The sequence below is a fragment of the Exophiala aquamarina genome (genome assembly GCF_000709125.1).
Source record: "Exophiala aquamarina CBS 119918 chromosome Unknown aczIA-supercont1.2, whole genome shotgun sequence".
NCBI classification, from domain to species: Eukaryota; Fungi; Ascomycota; class Eurotiomycetes; order Chaetothyriales; family Herpotrichiellaceae; genus Exophiala; species Exophiala aquamarina.
In genome coordinates, this window is record NW_013550586.1 from 1,336,950 (window position 1) to 1,351,347 (window position 14,398).

Consider the following 14,398-nt stretch of genomic DNA (forward strand, 5'->3'; position numbering starts at 1 on the left):
TAGCTCCTTTGAAGTGTCTTCGCCATTTCCAGCCTTTCTCTGCTATTTCCGTCCCAGAAATGCCCTACAAAACTAGGCGTACATACCACCGTATACAGTGGGTCGGCGCAGGAAATCTCGAGCGACAAGTGGCTGCCTCTGCTGGTGGCATTGTCAGATTGCCCCCTATCCTTCAAGAAGACACAGCCGCACATCTGTACGAGTACAATTCTTGTGCGTACTATGACTTCTAGCCGTACTTCTAACTCCTGCCGATTTTCTAAGACTTCACAGCATTACTCGTTTCCTTGCCTGTGATCTCCGACCTATCCTACTGCCATCCCCTTTGCCAGTCCGGTGCACGTGCTATTGCACTGAGGTGAGAGCAAGCAAGTGTCCCTTCAGGCTGCGCAAACGTTGAATGAGGCTTGCCAAGCCTTCCAAAGCTCTGGGCTTTTTCAAGTGGTGTCTGAACCCTGGACTTGGGCTCCTCCATCACCAGAAACGCCCGGTTTGTGGCTCCGCATCGACTCTGCTATCAATTGTGGCCTAGGCGGGGGAGATTCTGTTCAACCCATCTGCACTTTTGGGCATCTCGTGAGCTGTGTTACGGAAGGAGGGACGCCCTTGGCCGTGTTATTAATCTCGCTATCGCGGTAGTTGTTCTGGCTTTCTCTTTAGCATAAGATTAGCGAAAAGTCTGCGCTAGTCATGCAAGTGCTGTGATGAACTAGCATGAAGATGCGCAAAGGCAAGGGATGAGGGTGACACTGTCCAATATGAGTTGATATGTAGCCGCTAGGGCTTCCTGCCGCTCGCTGCATCAGGTCTTCAGCTGCTTCGCATGCATGAAATCCAGACCCCTGTCCGGGGGACTTTTCTCGTAGAGAGTGTTGTCGGCAGTCCTGGCCCGGCCCGGCGGCTCTTGCAACCTTTCTCACTTCCGTTGCAATATCCGCTGCCCTTGAATCTTCTCATTTCTGAGAGTCCCATGGGTATGTATCCCTCAATACACCCCTAGTCTGTGGTACTTACCTAATTTGAGGGCAACAGCTCGAGGTGAAAAGGAACAACCAAGTCAGGTGAGAAGTGTCCATGGTTGTTGGGCTCAATTCAACACTATACTCATCCAAGTGCAATCCAGAGAACAGGCGGCTAGTCCACTTCTCCCAAGAGACCGCGTACTCGAGCTTTTGTCAAGCAAGAGCAGTTGCAGAAGAGAGCTGGTGGATCTGCTCCAGGAACACTGCCCGCACCCAAAGCTGGCGACCATCGTAGAACAGGCGGCTCTGAAGAGACCAAAGGCTTGACCCAAGTTGAGGGAGTCCGAAGCCCGGAAGTCGTTGAGGAAAACGGGCGACAGCCTGTTGCAAGTCAGAATCCGGTGGTCTCGCAGTGGCTGGGCGGCTTGAATATTACACCAATTGATGATCCAGGCACAGCGCCCTTCGGATACGACCTCCCCCTCATCGGCCATCACAGTCGGCGAGAAGAAAGCATGGAGTCCTCCAGCTCTACATCTCTCATTTCTACCAATACTGGTGACGATTTGTCTACCGTTAGAGACTTTGACAAGAAAGACAAAACACTGAGTTGGCACAAGCTTCGAGTTCGGCGTATCTTCAAGATGGCCGTAGAAGACAAGAAGTCGAAAGAGCTGAAATTAAAACTAGTTCACCAACAAAGCAAGCTGGTAAAAAAGGACCTGTCCTAATTGGTTGTTTTCCTAGAGGAAGCGCTTCAAGAATGTAAGAAATCGCCTCGAACGAAGGACTCGCCCTCTGTCATCGAAAATTTCAAAGATCAATTCCATGAATGGCAGTCTGACCACCGTCTCGCTCAGATGACGAATCGAGAATTCGGCATGGATGTCACTTACAGTATGTCGACAAATGAGGCGGTTTTGCAAAGAACCCTCATGCTTTCAATAATTAACCAATTCTACATCCATGACTTGTTCTCATTCAACTGCGAGGGGCAATGGAAACTGCATCCGGCATCGCCTGCCGAGCACGGCAGGGATGGATCACGTTCCTTTGCCTAAGTCAGACCTTGCTGTCTTCTTTACGCTGAGTGCTCTCATGGGAGCCAATATATGGGCTCCGGCACCCAAAGAGGTTACAGGATGCCTAAACCCAGATAGTGGAGAAGAAAGATGCTTTCCGTTTTTCTTCATGGAGGTTAAGCGCAGCGCTGACAACCTCGAAGCGGCTTTTCGAGCAAACCTCCATAGTGCCAGCCAAGCCCTCTACAACATTTTCCAGTGGATGTCCTTGGTTGACCTTCATGAGAACTTTTTGGACAAAGGTCCGTGTATTTTCCATGGACCTGAACGCGCGAGAGATAAAGTACGCGTCCATCGGGCCACGCTTCATCATGACAGATCACTCTGCTTCCATTTCGACGACGTAGCGTCACTCACTAATTACACAAGAGACCAGGCTTGTCAGCTCGTCAAGGGCGTCCTATTTGACTACGCCAAAACCGAGCTTCACGGCATCCTAACAGTTGCATTCCAGAAGGTGTCCGAGAAGAAAGAACTCTTGGCCCAGCAAGATGTGAGAAACTCTAGAAACAAGCGAAGGGCAGACTCCCTGCAAAGCCAATCTTCCTCAAAGCGAGGCCGGTCCCGAATTATCACCGACGTTCCGCCAGTACCAGGCGATGTAGCGGGCGAGGTCATCGCCTCTGCCTCATCGTTTGGCGCAAGCGGTCTGACCATCTGAGGATTTGCAGCCTCAGTTCATTGCCTCCCCCCTTTTCAATACAGTCCAATCACCTCTCCATTCTCCCAAAGTATGTTGAAAGTTCGTGATCACTTCATTTCTATCTATGAAGCCTTGCAGCTCGCGAAGCACCAGTTGTAGGACTCAATAACATCGTCGGCAAAGAGTGGGTGAAAGGTGGGGGACGGCCAACTCGCACAAGTTGTAAGGCGGAAATGGTAATTTAATATCAAGGCTAACAATAACGATTTTTCGTTCATTCTCCTACAAAGCGTACCATTTTGCGTGTGATGCATTCGACGAGGTCGGAGCAAATCATTGTTTGCCGTGGTCGGGCGATGGTCTACCACAACCGTCGCCTTCATGAGGTCCTGCGGGTGAGATACCCGCGAGTCTACCGGACCATATTATCCTGCACGCTAGAACGGGGGAGCCCTGGCTGCAGGCCGCAAGATTAGGTCTTCTGCTCTCGAGACCTTGACTTGGCTTGACTCGTTAGAAACAGACGCAAGTTCACCGCGAACATGTCACCTAGTCCCCTGCAATCGGATCCACCGCGTGAAAATAACCCTGACTAGAAATTTGTCGTCCGAGCCTCGAGCAAGGTCATGGCGGGCGCGGTCGTCTTTCATCTCCATAAGCTTTTTATTCTTCATAACATCGGTCTGAGACATCCTCCTTTCGAGTTGCCACGATGGAAGGGAGTTCACTTTGCCAACCTTGTCGAGGTATTACTCAGAGCTGGTCATACGCTTCTACGCAATGCAGCGGTTGACGCCATGGAGGGTGGTCATGCCAATCGCCTGAAGGTGATGTGGGAGTTGAAAATTGAGGGTGAAGGTCCAAAACGCATGGGTTACTCAGTCAGATTAGGATGTAGGGGCCGTGGAACAATTTCCGAAGATCGGGATGCTTCAATGAGCAGAGCTCGGATTGAACGCAGATGCGGAGCCACGATAAATGGACACGGATCATGTAATATCGGCGGCTCAACTGGAAGTCAGAGTCGTGACACGTCGAGGCAAACCCGAGCCGGCTAGGCCTCGAGAAGAATCGGTCGAGTTGGACCGTCAGCCATTTTCCCAACGTCCCACAGAGCACACACGCCCGTGTCAACCTCCCTGTTGGTGCCTTATTTCTAATTCCGTCCCGTCTATTTATTTACGATCTGGTCAAGCGCTTCACAAACGGCAATCAACTCCTCATCTTTGTAAGGTCGCCCGACGACTTGCAATGCCACTGGCTGACCTTTCCACATGTTCGGATCATCTAAGGAGAGAACGATCAGTATTTCCTAGCGACAAGGACAAAATATGCGCATACAGATCTCCCAGTTGTCTTTATCGAATGGATTGTCTCGAGCTTGATAGCCAGGATCTTTCTTATCCTTGATTGGGTCAATTTTTAAGTCTTCCACCGGCATGATCACCGAAGGGTAGTCGAGCAGGTTCCACAAGGAGGTGTAGCCCCAGTACACCGGAAAATCGTGGGGGATCGATGCCATGGGAGACACAGGGCACAAAATTGCATCAAATGGGCTTTCCGAACCACCTTCAGCGGCAGCATCTTGCCATGCGTTGGCAAAGGCCCATTTATAGTTCATTTGCTTGGTATTGAGCTGTTGGTTGATATGATTGCTTAGCATATTGCTTGAAAGGCCACCTTCAAGACACTTTATTGCGACTCACAGCATATAGTTTCTGCGTCGACAAGGCCCTTGTGTCATATATCTCAAGATTTCTCGCATAGGGGCTTATTGGCACCTCTCCCGTGGCCGCGATGCTCGCCTTGGCTTCAGCTGCGCCCGTCTGCCAGTATAATGCGAACTGTCGATGTCAAACACAACCCACTTGGATTCGGAGGATTCTTACGGTGGTCAATGACGCTTCCCAGGCGTCGAAGGGGAGTTTGAACTCGACAACTGCTTAAGAGTTAGCTGATAAATTTCGAAAACGTGCGTTCGACTGATACCGGTATGGCCAGCAGCTTTCAGCTTTGTCACTGTTTCTTTGAGAGCTCGAGTGATTGGGGGATGAGGCTGCACGACCCCGTCACTCAACATGAACCCGATCTTGAGCTTTCTCAACGGTGTTTCGACTTCTCTCCACGAACCAGGCAGGCAACTCCCTTCGAAGGGAAGGGTCGGGTGAGTCAAGATCAGATTCGCCAACAATTTGAGGTCCGGCATGGAATGCGTCACCGGCCCGCACGAGGTCTTGATCGATATTTGACCGGAAACGGTGGAACGCAGGCCTTTCCTAGGGACACGTTCAGACGTTGGGCGGAGGGCGTAGAGACCATTGAATGCCGCTGGTGCTCGGATACTCCCACCTATATCGGAGGCCAGCGGTGCCACAGCTGCTCCTCTCAACCCTACGAGCGCACCATCGCCTCCTGACGAGCCGCCGGATCCGAATTTGGTGCTATATGTGTTGAAAGTCCTTCCCCACAGATTGCTGTTGGTCTCGAGCGCCATTCCCGTCTGGGGCATCGCCGTCTTTGCAAATATGATCGCTATATCATCATCAGACGCGTGAGCGGAAATTGAGATTGGTTGTTGGGCAACAGCATGTCGATCCAAGCAGTGTCAACCTACCTCCAGCATCCTTCATCACTTTCACCAAAGACGCATCGGACTGCGCCCGATTATCATGCCAGGAAACGTAGCCTACAGTAGTGAGATGGCCCTTTAGATCGTACCTACCCGCGTGAAATCGACCTCGTCAGCTCATGTACAGAGGGGTAGCACGAGACGTACATATCCTAAAGTCCAGTTGTTTAGATCCAAGGGGGCAGTTTCACAATCGACTAGAGAGATAATACCTTAATCGCAATCGGCAAGCCATGCAATGGGCCCACCGGCTTCCCTGTTTTCTGGAAAATGTCATCGACCGCCTTCGCCGTATCTCGCGCCTCGTCTGGGAAGAACTCGGTCAAGCAATTCACAACCTGATGGGCGAGCGCGGCTCGCTTCAAGAAGGCCTCTGTCACGACTTGCGCTGTCAACTCGCCAGAGTGAATCTTCTTCAGAATCTCGGTGGCGTTCTGCTCGGTCAGGTCCAGCTCTGCTTGAGTGAGGAGCCCCGTTTGCCTAACCACGTCGATGGGTCGCGCGTTGGAATCGATTTGTGACGGCGAGAGCCGCCATTCTGTCGGGATTGAGGATGCTCGGGCCTCTCGTACGCGCACGATAAGTGATGCCGTGTCCATAATTGCTGGCAAGTGCTTTGAAATTGTGATGACCGGGACTTAGATACTACGTTCTTCAATAAGTAACAGGGGGCACTGAGTCTCACTGCTCAGCACTCTGAAGCGCTGCTCCTGGACTGATGTAGTGACTGAAACGCTCAGGCGTGTATCCAAATAAACATTCAAATAGCTAGATCTTTACCTGTAAGTCATCTTGCACATAGGAGATTCCATCGTTATCTAGCCAGGTTCAGGAGAACAATGATAAGCATATGGGACCATCTGCCATGTCCGATATGTGCGGAGTCAAGCGGTCCATTTCTCCAACTTTTTGTTTGCACCGCGGTTGCACTAATGATCATGACAAGGAATCAGACTCCATCCTTTGAAAGTAGTGCATGTTCTTGCCCTGTTAAGGCGCTAGTCCTGGGATGGGATGAGGAGTGAACTAGAGCCTGATGAGCGTGTGGCCTTTGCTAGCATGAAACGAGGCTGAAGAAAATAGAGGAGCCGTATCGTGGAACACCATTTTTGCAGGAATTCAAAGTCTAACTATGGGTTATAATAAAAGCACATCTATGCCGAGCTTCTTCTGAATCTGCTTCCAGTCCACAATGATTTGGTGTGGTTCAATCTTGGATAAGCTCGCTCGGTTTTCTCTTTCGGCCCAGACGTCCTCAATTATCTGCTTAAACGCATACCGATTATGGATGCCCAAGGCACAGGAATACTCCAGCCATCTGGAGACTTTCGTTTGAGCCGATCCCTTGTATGCATCTATCGCAGCCATAAAGACAGGCCACGGAGCGACGCTACCGCCATGATGATCGAGGAATGCAATTGTGTCATCCAACACGCGGTCCACATAATCTTCAAGCATCAACGGGTGCGAGTTGAAGATCGTCCGGTGAAGATATATGATGGTTGCATTGCGAAATATGCGGCGGTGAAGCATTTCCAGTTGGCGAACCGACTTCATGGGTAGGATTCTGCTATCCGTGGTGGTACCGGGACCGTGATGATGTTCCAGTAGAAACTGCGGCAGGTCAGAATCAGACTCTTCAGATTGCAGACTCTCAAGAAGTGGCGTGACAGATTCAATGGCATCGTTGCGCTTCAGACCATCTTCCATTTTCGTCCTAACGGCGTGAATTCCGGCAATGGAGCAAAGGACGTCCCGACTCGCTCCGACGGTGTATCCGAATATGGGCTTTGAGGACACGAACTCTCTTAGGCCATCCATTGCATTCGAGAGCCTATCCATGTGAGGCCGACTGGTTTGTGCTAGTTCGAACAAAAGGACCAAACTTTGAGCTAATATCCACGCATTCGTTGAGACGAGCCTTGGTATTCTCTTCATGGTCTCTGCTAGAACAGACACTGCGCCTTCGATATGGCAGCGCCATTGTTGACTCTCAGCGGCGTAAACACCCTACAAAGATCAGTTCTGGCGTGTACAGAGGAAGAGACGAACCCAAGTTACCTCAACCATGGTCAATGTCATCAGTGTGGCAATTGGAGCATCGAAGTCGGTGATTGTGGACTTGAGACTCTCTTGCAGTTGTATGAGTGATTCAACATAGTGTTCAAGTCCCCTCTGCCGATTTCGCCTGCTCTCTGCACTTTTGGGTAAATGTAAGTTAGAAAGGTGGAACGCGGACTGCGCCAAGAGAGCATGATAAAGACTCGTGTTCGCGGCGGATGTGTCGTGCAGAGCAATGAAAGGATATATGGTCTTCCACGGATTTTCAGCGCCATCGACCGAGATCATCAGGAATGCTACCCGATCGAGATAGTGATGGAACAGCATACGCTCGTTTGTGGGGGCCTCTGAAAGAAATGATGAGGCCAAGGAACATCGAGGCCGCGCCAGCCTCCACAGAGATGACGGTTTGGCTGTGCTGTTGAGGCGAAGCACTCCGAAAGGATTAGGTAGGGTGCAAGATTTATGGCACGTGCAGCTCTCGCTTTCATGTTTGTCCATGAAATGGTCAAGCTGCTGTTCTCCATATAATGGCCACCCATCCCAAGTGGCTTCGAAATTCAAATTGCGCCGGTTGTGGGAAGGATAATGCCCTGTATCAGGGTCCACCCATGCGAGCTGAACATGATAGCCTTCACAGTCAACCTTTCGCTTTTTGCAAGGCGTGCAGTGAGGACGTGCTGCATCGCAGCTGACACGTCGACGACGGCAGGTCCAGCATGCTGAGAAGGTCCGCCTGACTTGTTTTCGCATCCCGAATGCACAGGAGCGCTAACTAATCAGTGATCATCGTAAAACCATCTAGTCGCCAAATCTTTTCGCCATCGTGAGCAACGCGAGATATGTGCAATCCCTGGACCACAATTTTGTCACCGCAAATTGTTGTCAAATATTTCGTCGTGCATGAAGAACACTCTTGTCAATCTTCTATGTAAACGAGGCCAACCTAGTTCAGCAACACGTTGTGGAGGGGTGGGCGCGAGGAAACGGGGAAAGTACGACGGGCAAGAATCGTGGAAGGCCACGACGAGAAGTAATAGTAAAGCGACTAGCCTGATACGTTCCTAGTGCCCACTCAGTGACCCCACCCGCCGAGCACCGGAGAGAAGTGCTTAGCCGCGGGCAAAGGTAGAGACTCTCCGCCGCTTTAATCGACGCAAAGAAAGAGGATGACCACCTAAGGGGACGACTACTCAGATCTTACGCGCTGCTGGTAGAGTTGACGCCTTAGCTAATCTGGTGCTCTCGTCACACCTTCTTGAACTGTGTTGGCCCTCTCGCGTCAGCGTCAACATGCGGCTGTCAACGCATCAACAGCAGGAATTTCCTGACGACGACTTTGAAGCCAAGCCCAAGGCATTGGCCACTTGCCACTTGATAGAGGGACAAAGCAACTTTCAACCTTTGCACTGAACTAGCTTAGCCTTGCCTCGCCTCGTGAGAACAGGTCGGGATATACATCCCTCGACTTTAGAACAGACGTAGTCACAGACAACCCACTTTCTGGTTGACGACGAGGTCCGTTGATACTCATCCTCGGACATGGGTCTAGGGGTCCATTGCCATTGTCTGGTCTCAAATTGTCTTGACTATTGACTGCCTTGTATAGTCATAGGTTGATCCTCGTCACGCCGCCGTCATATGTGATAATCAGCGGTATTAATGCTCCGCCGGAGACGGCTAACCGGACTATCGATAAGCCGGAAGCGCATTTCCGGCCGTCTGCTGATCTTAGTCTTCCAGCAAGCTGTTTATGACGTCAGGTGCCTGCATGTTCGCCCTCACTGGCCTGGCCGCCTACTTCACATGTGCGTAGCTTGTGGAAGATAGAAAAAGAGTGTGATCGACATGCCACAGCACCTTTATTCTTGTGCTTCAATCCAAAATTCTCCTTTGTCCCAGCTGTGAAACCAGTGTCAAAAGCCTAGACAGCCGCGAAGATTCTCCGTGATACCGCGTCTCTTAGTTCGCACACCATGTCTGCCGAATCATTTGCTGCTCTGCGGAGGTCTGGAGGCGATGAGCTTGCCAAACTAGCAGAGGAGCATTTTAAACACGAGTAAGCTCTCTGCCCTTATGGTGCTGAAGCTGAAGCATCGTCTGACCCGAGTCCAGCTTGAACCAAGAGGATCGCGACCTTGTTCGAAAGGCGGCCTCCAAATTCAGCACCCATGCCCTCATCGGAAGTCTGGCAGGCATTGCGTTGGGAGGATTTCTCGCGTTCCGCATTCGAGCAAACCGGACGCAAATGTACCAAGCCTTCCGAACGGCTGAAAGACCTACACATGTCCGATTCGCCGATGGAAGAGAAGAGGCAATTCCAGATCTCACAGAGCTGATGAAGCCCACTCCTTTGGGAGATATTGCGACATATACATTCTTTGGCCTGGGCGGACTGTTCGTGGGCGGCGAGACTGGTCTGCTTACTGGAAGCTGGTCTGCCAGGAGGACCATTGGTAGCGACCCGGAGACGAAGAAGCGCGTGGAGCAGGCTTTCAGATCGTTCAGAGCCGATGTCTTGAGAAAACAGATCGAGGAGTTGGAAGCTGGCAAGAAAGACTCTCTACTTGACATCTAGGTATTCTTCTTCTTCTGGTTTAAGATAATCTCTTTGTGTTACATGTGCATTGTTTTGGGGACTTGCACGGGGAACTCTGGCCTTTCGAAGGTTTGATTAATCCGGGGGAATGCCAGTCGAGTCTTCAAGGACAACGGGATCTCAGGCCCATCGGCAAGCTCCAACTCGTCTCTTCCAGGCATAGAGCCCTAGTTTGGAGTTCATAGCTCGCCCAACTACGCGGCAGACGCAGATTCAGACGATTTGCTACACTCTTGCTCCCTCCCAAGCTCAAACGTCGTTTGTTGCAAGGAATGCACGACTCTTGTGGACGACCATCAACAGCTTCGTTCAAGGTCGGCCTTTCTTCGGCTCTAGCGCCGGTGAGCCTTTCGTCGGGCCAACTTCTCACTGTGATGTCTCTCCTGAGTAGACGATCTTTGTCTTTTACCATGTTCGTTCCGGCGCGGGATTTCTCCGTCTTCTTTCTCTCACGTTTGTCTCTCTGCGGTGCCGTCATAAGATGGATTCTGGCCTCCAGAGAGCTCGCGGCTTGCTCTGCGGACCCTGGGTCTACGACGATCCTCACGGTCTGATCGACTTCTCTCTTGACTGCTGTGGCTCTGCTCTCGGCGAGGTTTTCACCGTCCAGATCCTGTGCATTTCGGACACAGTCCAATTTCTTCGATTTCCTTAGGTGTCGCCCTTCCGCATTTGGTTACGCAACCAACATAAAGCGATCCCGTCACACACCCGCAGCCCGTGTGGACGTAAATCTCCTTGATACACATCCTGTGGGGCCTGGAGGTCGTGCGGGACGGTGTTGTCAATGCAAATTCGATTTTTGGATCTGCTTGGATGGGTCGAGTTTCGATTGACAGATCAAAATGCGCTTTGGAATATTGAGGAGATGACTGAAAAGAGGGCTTCAAGAAGCGGCATTTAAATGATATGCCTCCGGGGTGATAGACATTGATATAAATGGGACGTTTGGTACCGGTATTGACAGCGAGGACTTGCCAGATTTGTGACCAACTTGGCCATTCGCAGATATTTTTGTCCATTCACCGGCCCAATAAGTAAGGGTAGATCACCATGGGAGTCTCACAGGTGACACCACTCTTTCACCAAGACGATACGACGCTTTCGGGTCGAGAGTTGACGAAATCAAAGACAATTCCACGCAGAGACTCGTTCGGTGATTGTGAACCAAACGTGAGTCAGAGGATTGAAGTTTTGAAATCGATAGCACATAATACAAGTTACAAGGTAACCTGAGAGGCGTCTGTGATGAGGACTTCAACTTGGCACGATCTGTGTGAAAAAGGGCTGCAAGGTGGAATACCCTGGGAGTCGATACACACAGCCACGAAGGTATGCCAGAAGCAGCGAGTTGGTTAATTGCAGACTTAATTTCCCTATGAAGGATATATATGGCATTCCATGCTAATTGTGGCTGCAGATCTGCAGCCACAGGAACACAGTCAGGCAGGCTCCTATGTCCACACATAAGAAACGAAGGATCCTGCCCTGGTGATGGCAGATGCTCACGATCCTTGAAAAGCTGCATCATGCTTGCAGGAGCCACAGGGCCTGCCACGCACGGGCATGCATTTGCACAAGTGATGGCCTCATTCAACGCCGCTTCAGTGACCTTTCCGCTTTCCGCTTTCCGCTTATTTGAGGGCTTGGCTGCGCAGGAGTTGCATTTGTCAGGGTCTCTTGATGGCACATCTTTCTCGGCCATCACGCAGCCTTCGGGGAAGCATTTGTGCTCTTTTGCAGTGACGACGCATCCACAGTCATAGAAGACCTTCCATTCAGAACATGTGCCTACGGGTTTGTCTGTGCATTCCCGACAAAGTTCACTTGCTTCGGTAAATGAAGGAAACACCGGCCGATCTGCCCTGCGCTCACAACTGGCGTTCATGCACTTGTGTGTCGATTCCCGAAAGCAAAAGTTATGGGTGGCGCAGTACTCTTCCACCATGAAGCACATGGTTGGTCGAGCTCTGGGATGGATATCGGGTCTTGAGTGTGTGGCCGGGCGAGGATGTTTTGTCTCTGCGTCGTTTCTGTTGCTTTTGTCGAACTGAATTTTGGAGGGGCTGAAAGAGGCCGCTTTTACCTCTATTGATTGAATGAAGGAGATTGTTTCTACCTCCGTATATTGATTGAAAGGATCTGAACTGCATATCTGACCTCCATTGCTTCTGGTGGCAGAAGCCCTGCTTTATAGCAGAAATTTCTGTGCAGATGTGTCATTCTAACATAGTACATGCTAGTAATCAGGGCTGAAGTCATAAAACTTAAAAGGAACAAAGAGTGATGAATCTCAGGAGAGGCTTTGAGTCTTGATGGAGTTGGAATCATGGCAGATGTTCTCATAGCGTCAGCTGTTTTGAATTGATGATTTGTGATGCGAGCCGCGTCAACAATCCACATTTACTAGGCTCCATTTTCGTTTGCTTCGTCTGTTTTTTTGACATTAGCAAAATTGTAGTCAGATAAGTCCTGTACCTAACTAGTCGGGCCTCTATTGACAAGCACAGTCTTCCTTAAGGTATGCGCCATCGTTCAGATGATGGTATGATTTGCGTTTCAGTGATCTGGAACGAGGCTTGTAGCGTGTGTACTCAGAGCCAGCGGAAGGTGCGCTAGTCTATAGGCTCATACCTCTCGAGCCTGTAGAGGCATAGACTCTATTAGTCGGGAAATTCTACTGAAGTATGTAGCTTTATATTGATCCGCTCCCCCTACCCCCAAACTCACCCAGACTTTCAACAAGACAAAGTCCCCATCAGTGCACGGATCCCTATAACAGATGTGTAACCATATCTCCACAGCAGAGGGCCATTTCATGCTAGGTTGCAAGCAAGACATTTACCGCTGTACTTGATTTTCCATTCTGGATTAGGATTCGTGCAATTGCCCGGAGGGCACTGCACGACTGCTGTAGAGAGCTTGTTTTGCAGGCGTAACAGGGGACCCAGTACTTCTTGCACATCCTTAGACCTGGATTGGTTAGAAGATATAGAGGTTTGGGTATAGAGATACTGTGGGCGCATAGTATCCAGGTGGAGTGAAGGGTGGTCAGGTGCATATGGTGAGGAGTTAGGGTCGTATAATTAGATTTCGAAGTTTAGGTTGACGGTTTCGGGAGAGCATATTATTCTCCGGTAGAATAGTAGTTGTGAGGAAAGGATAAAAGAGATGTCCGTATGTATTCATATATCTCCGGGGATTGTTCTGTGTTGCATTTTCAGCACTTGTTCACGTAAATAACGACTGATGATATACAGATGTATCCCCATTAGGAGCTGACACTGAGAATAGGTTCTTCTCCTTGGAGCCTTCACTGATTTCGCCATGTTTTGAGACGAGGTATTCTCTACCTCACCAGCTCACAGTAAATGGATATGTCTTGGCCCATTCCCATAAAACGGTAGACAATCAATTTACCCAGCTTGATTGATAATACCACTGCTACCCTGCGGGTTCCCCCTTCCGCTTCAAAATCTAGCTATATAATGATCTTTGTTCACTGTAAGCCCAATGAGGCTAAACCATCATGTGCGACCCCATTTCTCCACTGCAGAACACCGTTTAATGATAGTTTGCAAGCAAGACACGGAGTAGCGCTGTACTTGATTGCCGAATATTGTGGATTTGGATTCGAGCAATTGCTCCGACCACACTTTTAGAACTCTGAGCCGCGAACTGTGTTGCAGTTAAGGCAGAGGATTCTGTACATGGTGCACATGTTTGATGGCTTGGACGATCTGAAGATGCCGAAAATAGAGGTGCTGTAAACTTTGAAGTTATGAATACCGAGGTGGATCGAAAGTCGTCAAGTACCTGGTATCAGGATTGTTTATGGTGCGTAGTCGGGCTCGTATGGTGGAGAGTTCGAGGCTTCATTTAGCTACTTCGAGGGACTTATGTTCCTCTGATCTCCGACCTAGTATAGTAGTTCTAGAAAAGGAAGGAAGTAGAAGATGCTCGTATATATAGGATTTAGGAGAGAACTTTGTCACATTGGTCTCGCCTTGCTTATATAACTTACACTGGTGACTTATGGATTTTTGACGAACGAACCTGACAGCTAGGGTTGGACAACTCCACTTGCTTTCATCTAGGTGACAGTAGCTGAATCATGGGTCTCGACACAACAAATGCAGTACAAGCGTGAAATGTCGCAGAAATCGCAATAAAGTGACCATATTAAGGTGCTTTTTCACCGGTTTGCTACCATAGAGATGATCGAGAGCTATGCAGGACATAATGGACTTTAGACCGCATTCAAGTCACTAGGGCTCAGTGATTCCATCTTCACAGTAAAGTGTGACATGACCAAGGCTGGGTGGCACACCGTCGGTATCCCATCGGACCGGATCTTTGCCTAGAACGAACTCCAGACTTCCGCCGTCAGCGATGTCGCTTTGATTTTACCAGCTCTGACTC

The 14,398-nt window shown here is 50.0% G+C and overlaps 3 protein-coding genes across 3 annotated transcripts; 1 reads left to right on the forward strand and 2 right to left on the reverse strand.

The window, feature by feature from the left end:
• Positions 1-3,858: 3,858 nt before the first annotated feature.
• A1O9_02317 (uncharacterized protein) lies at positions 3,859-5,915 on the reverse strand (the record flags this gene model as incomplete). Its single annotated transcript, XM_013407892.1, has 7 exons — positions 3,859-3,974; positions 4,029-4,323; positions 4,394-4,531; positions 4,577-4,629; positions 4,677-5,219; positions 5,302-5,392; positions 5,529-5,915. 7 exons carry the CDS (start codon positions 5,913-5,915, stop codon positions 3,859-3,861), a joined length of 1,623 nt encoding a protein of 540 aa, XP_013263346.1.
• Positions 5,916-6,453: 538 nt separating this feature from the next.
• A1O9_02318 (uncharacterized protein) lies at positions 6,454-7,665 on the reverse strand (the record flags this gene model as incomplete). Its single annotated transcript, XM_013407893.1, has 2 exons — positions 6,454-7,326; positions 7,378-7,665. The coding sequence occupies 2 exons, from the start codon at positions 7,663-7,665 to the stop codon at positions 6,454-6,456; spliced, it is 1,161 nt and encodes a 386-aa protein (XP_013263347.1).
• Positions 7,666-9,353: 1,688 nt separating this feature from the next.
• On the forward strand, positions 9,354-9,955 carry A1O9_02319 (uncharacterized protein; the record flags this gene model as incomplete). The annotated part of the gene is made up of 2 exons (XM_013407894.1): positions 9,354-9,436; positions 9,493-9,955. The coding sequence occupies 2 exons, from the start codon at positions 9,354-9,356 to the stop codon at positions 9,953-9,955; spliced, it is 546 nt and encodes a 181-aa protein (XP_013263348.1).
• Between the last annotated feature and the right edge of the window lie 4,443 nt (positions 9,956-14,398).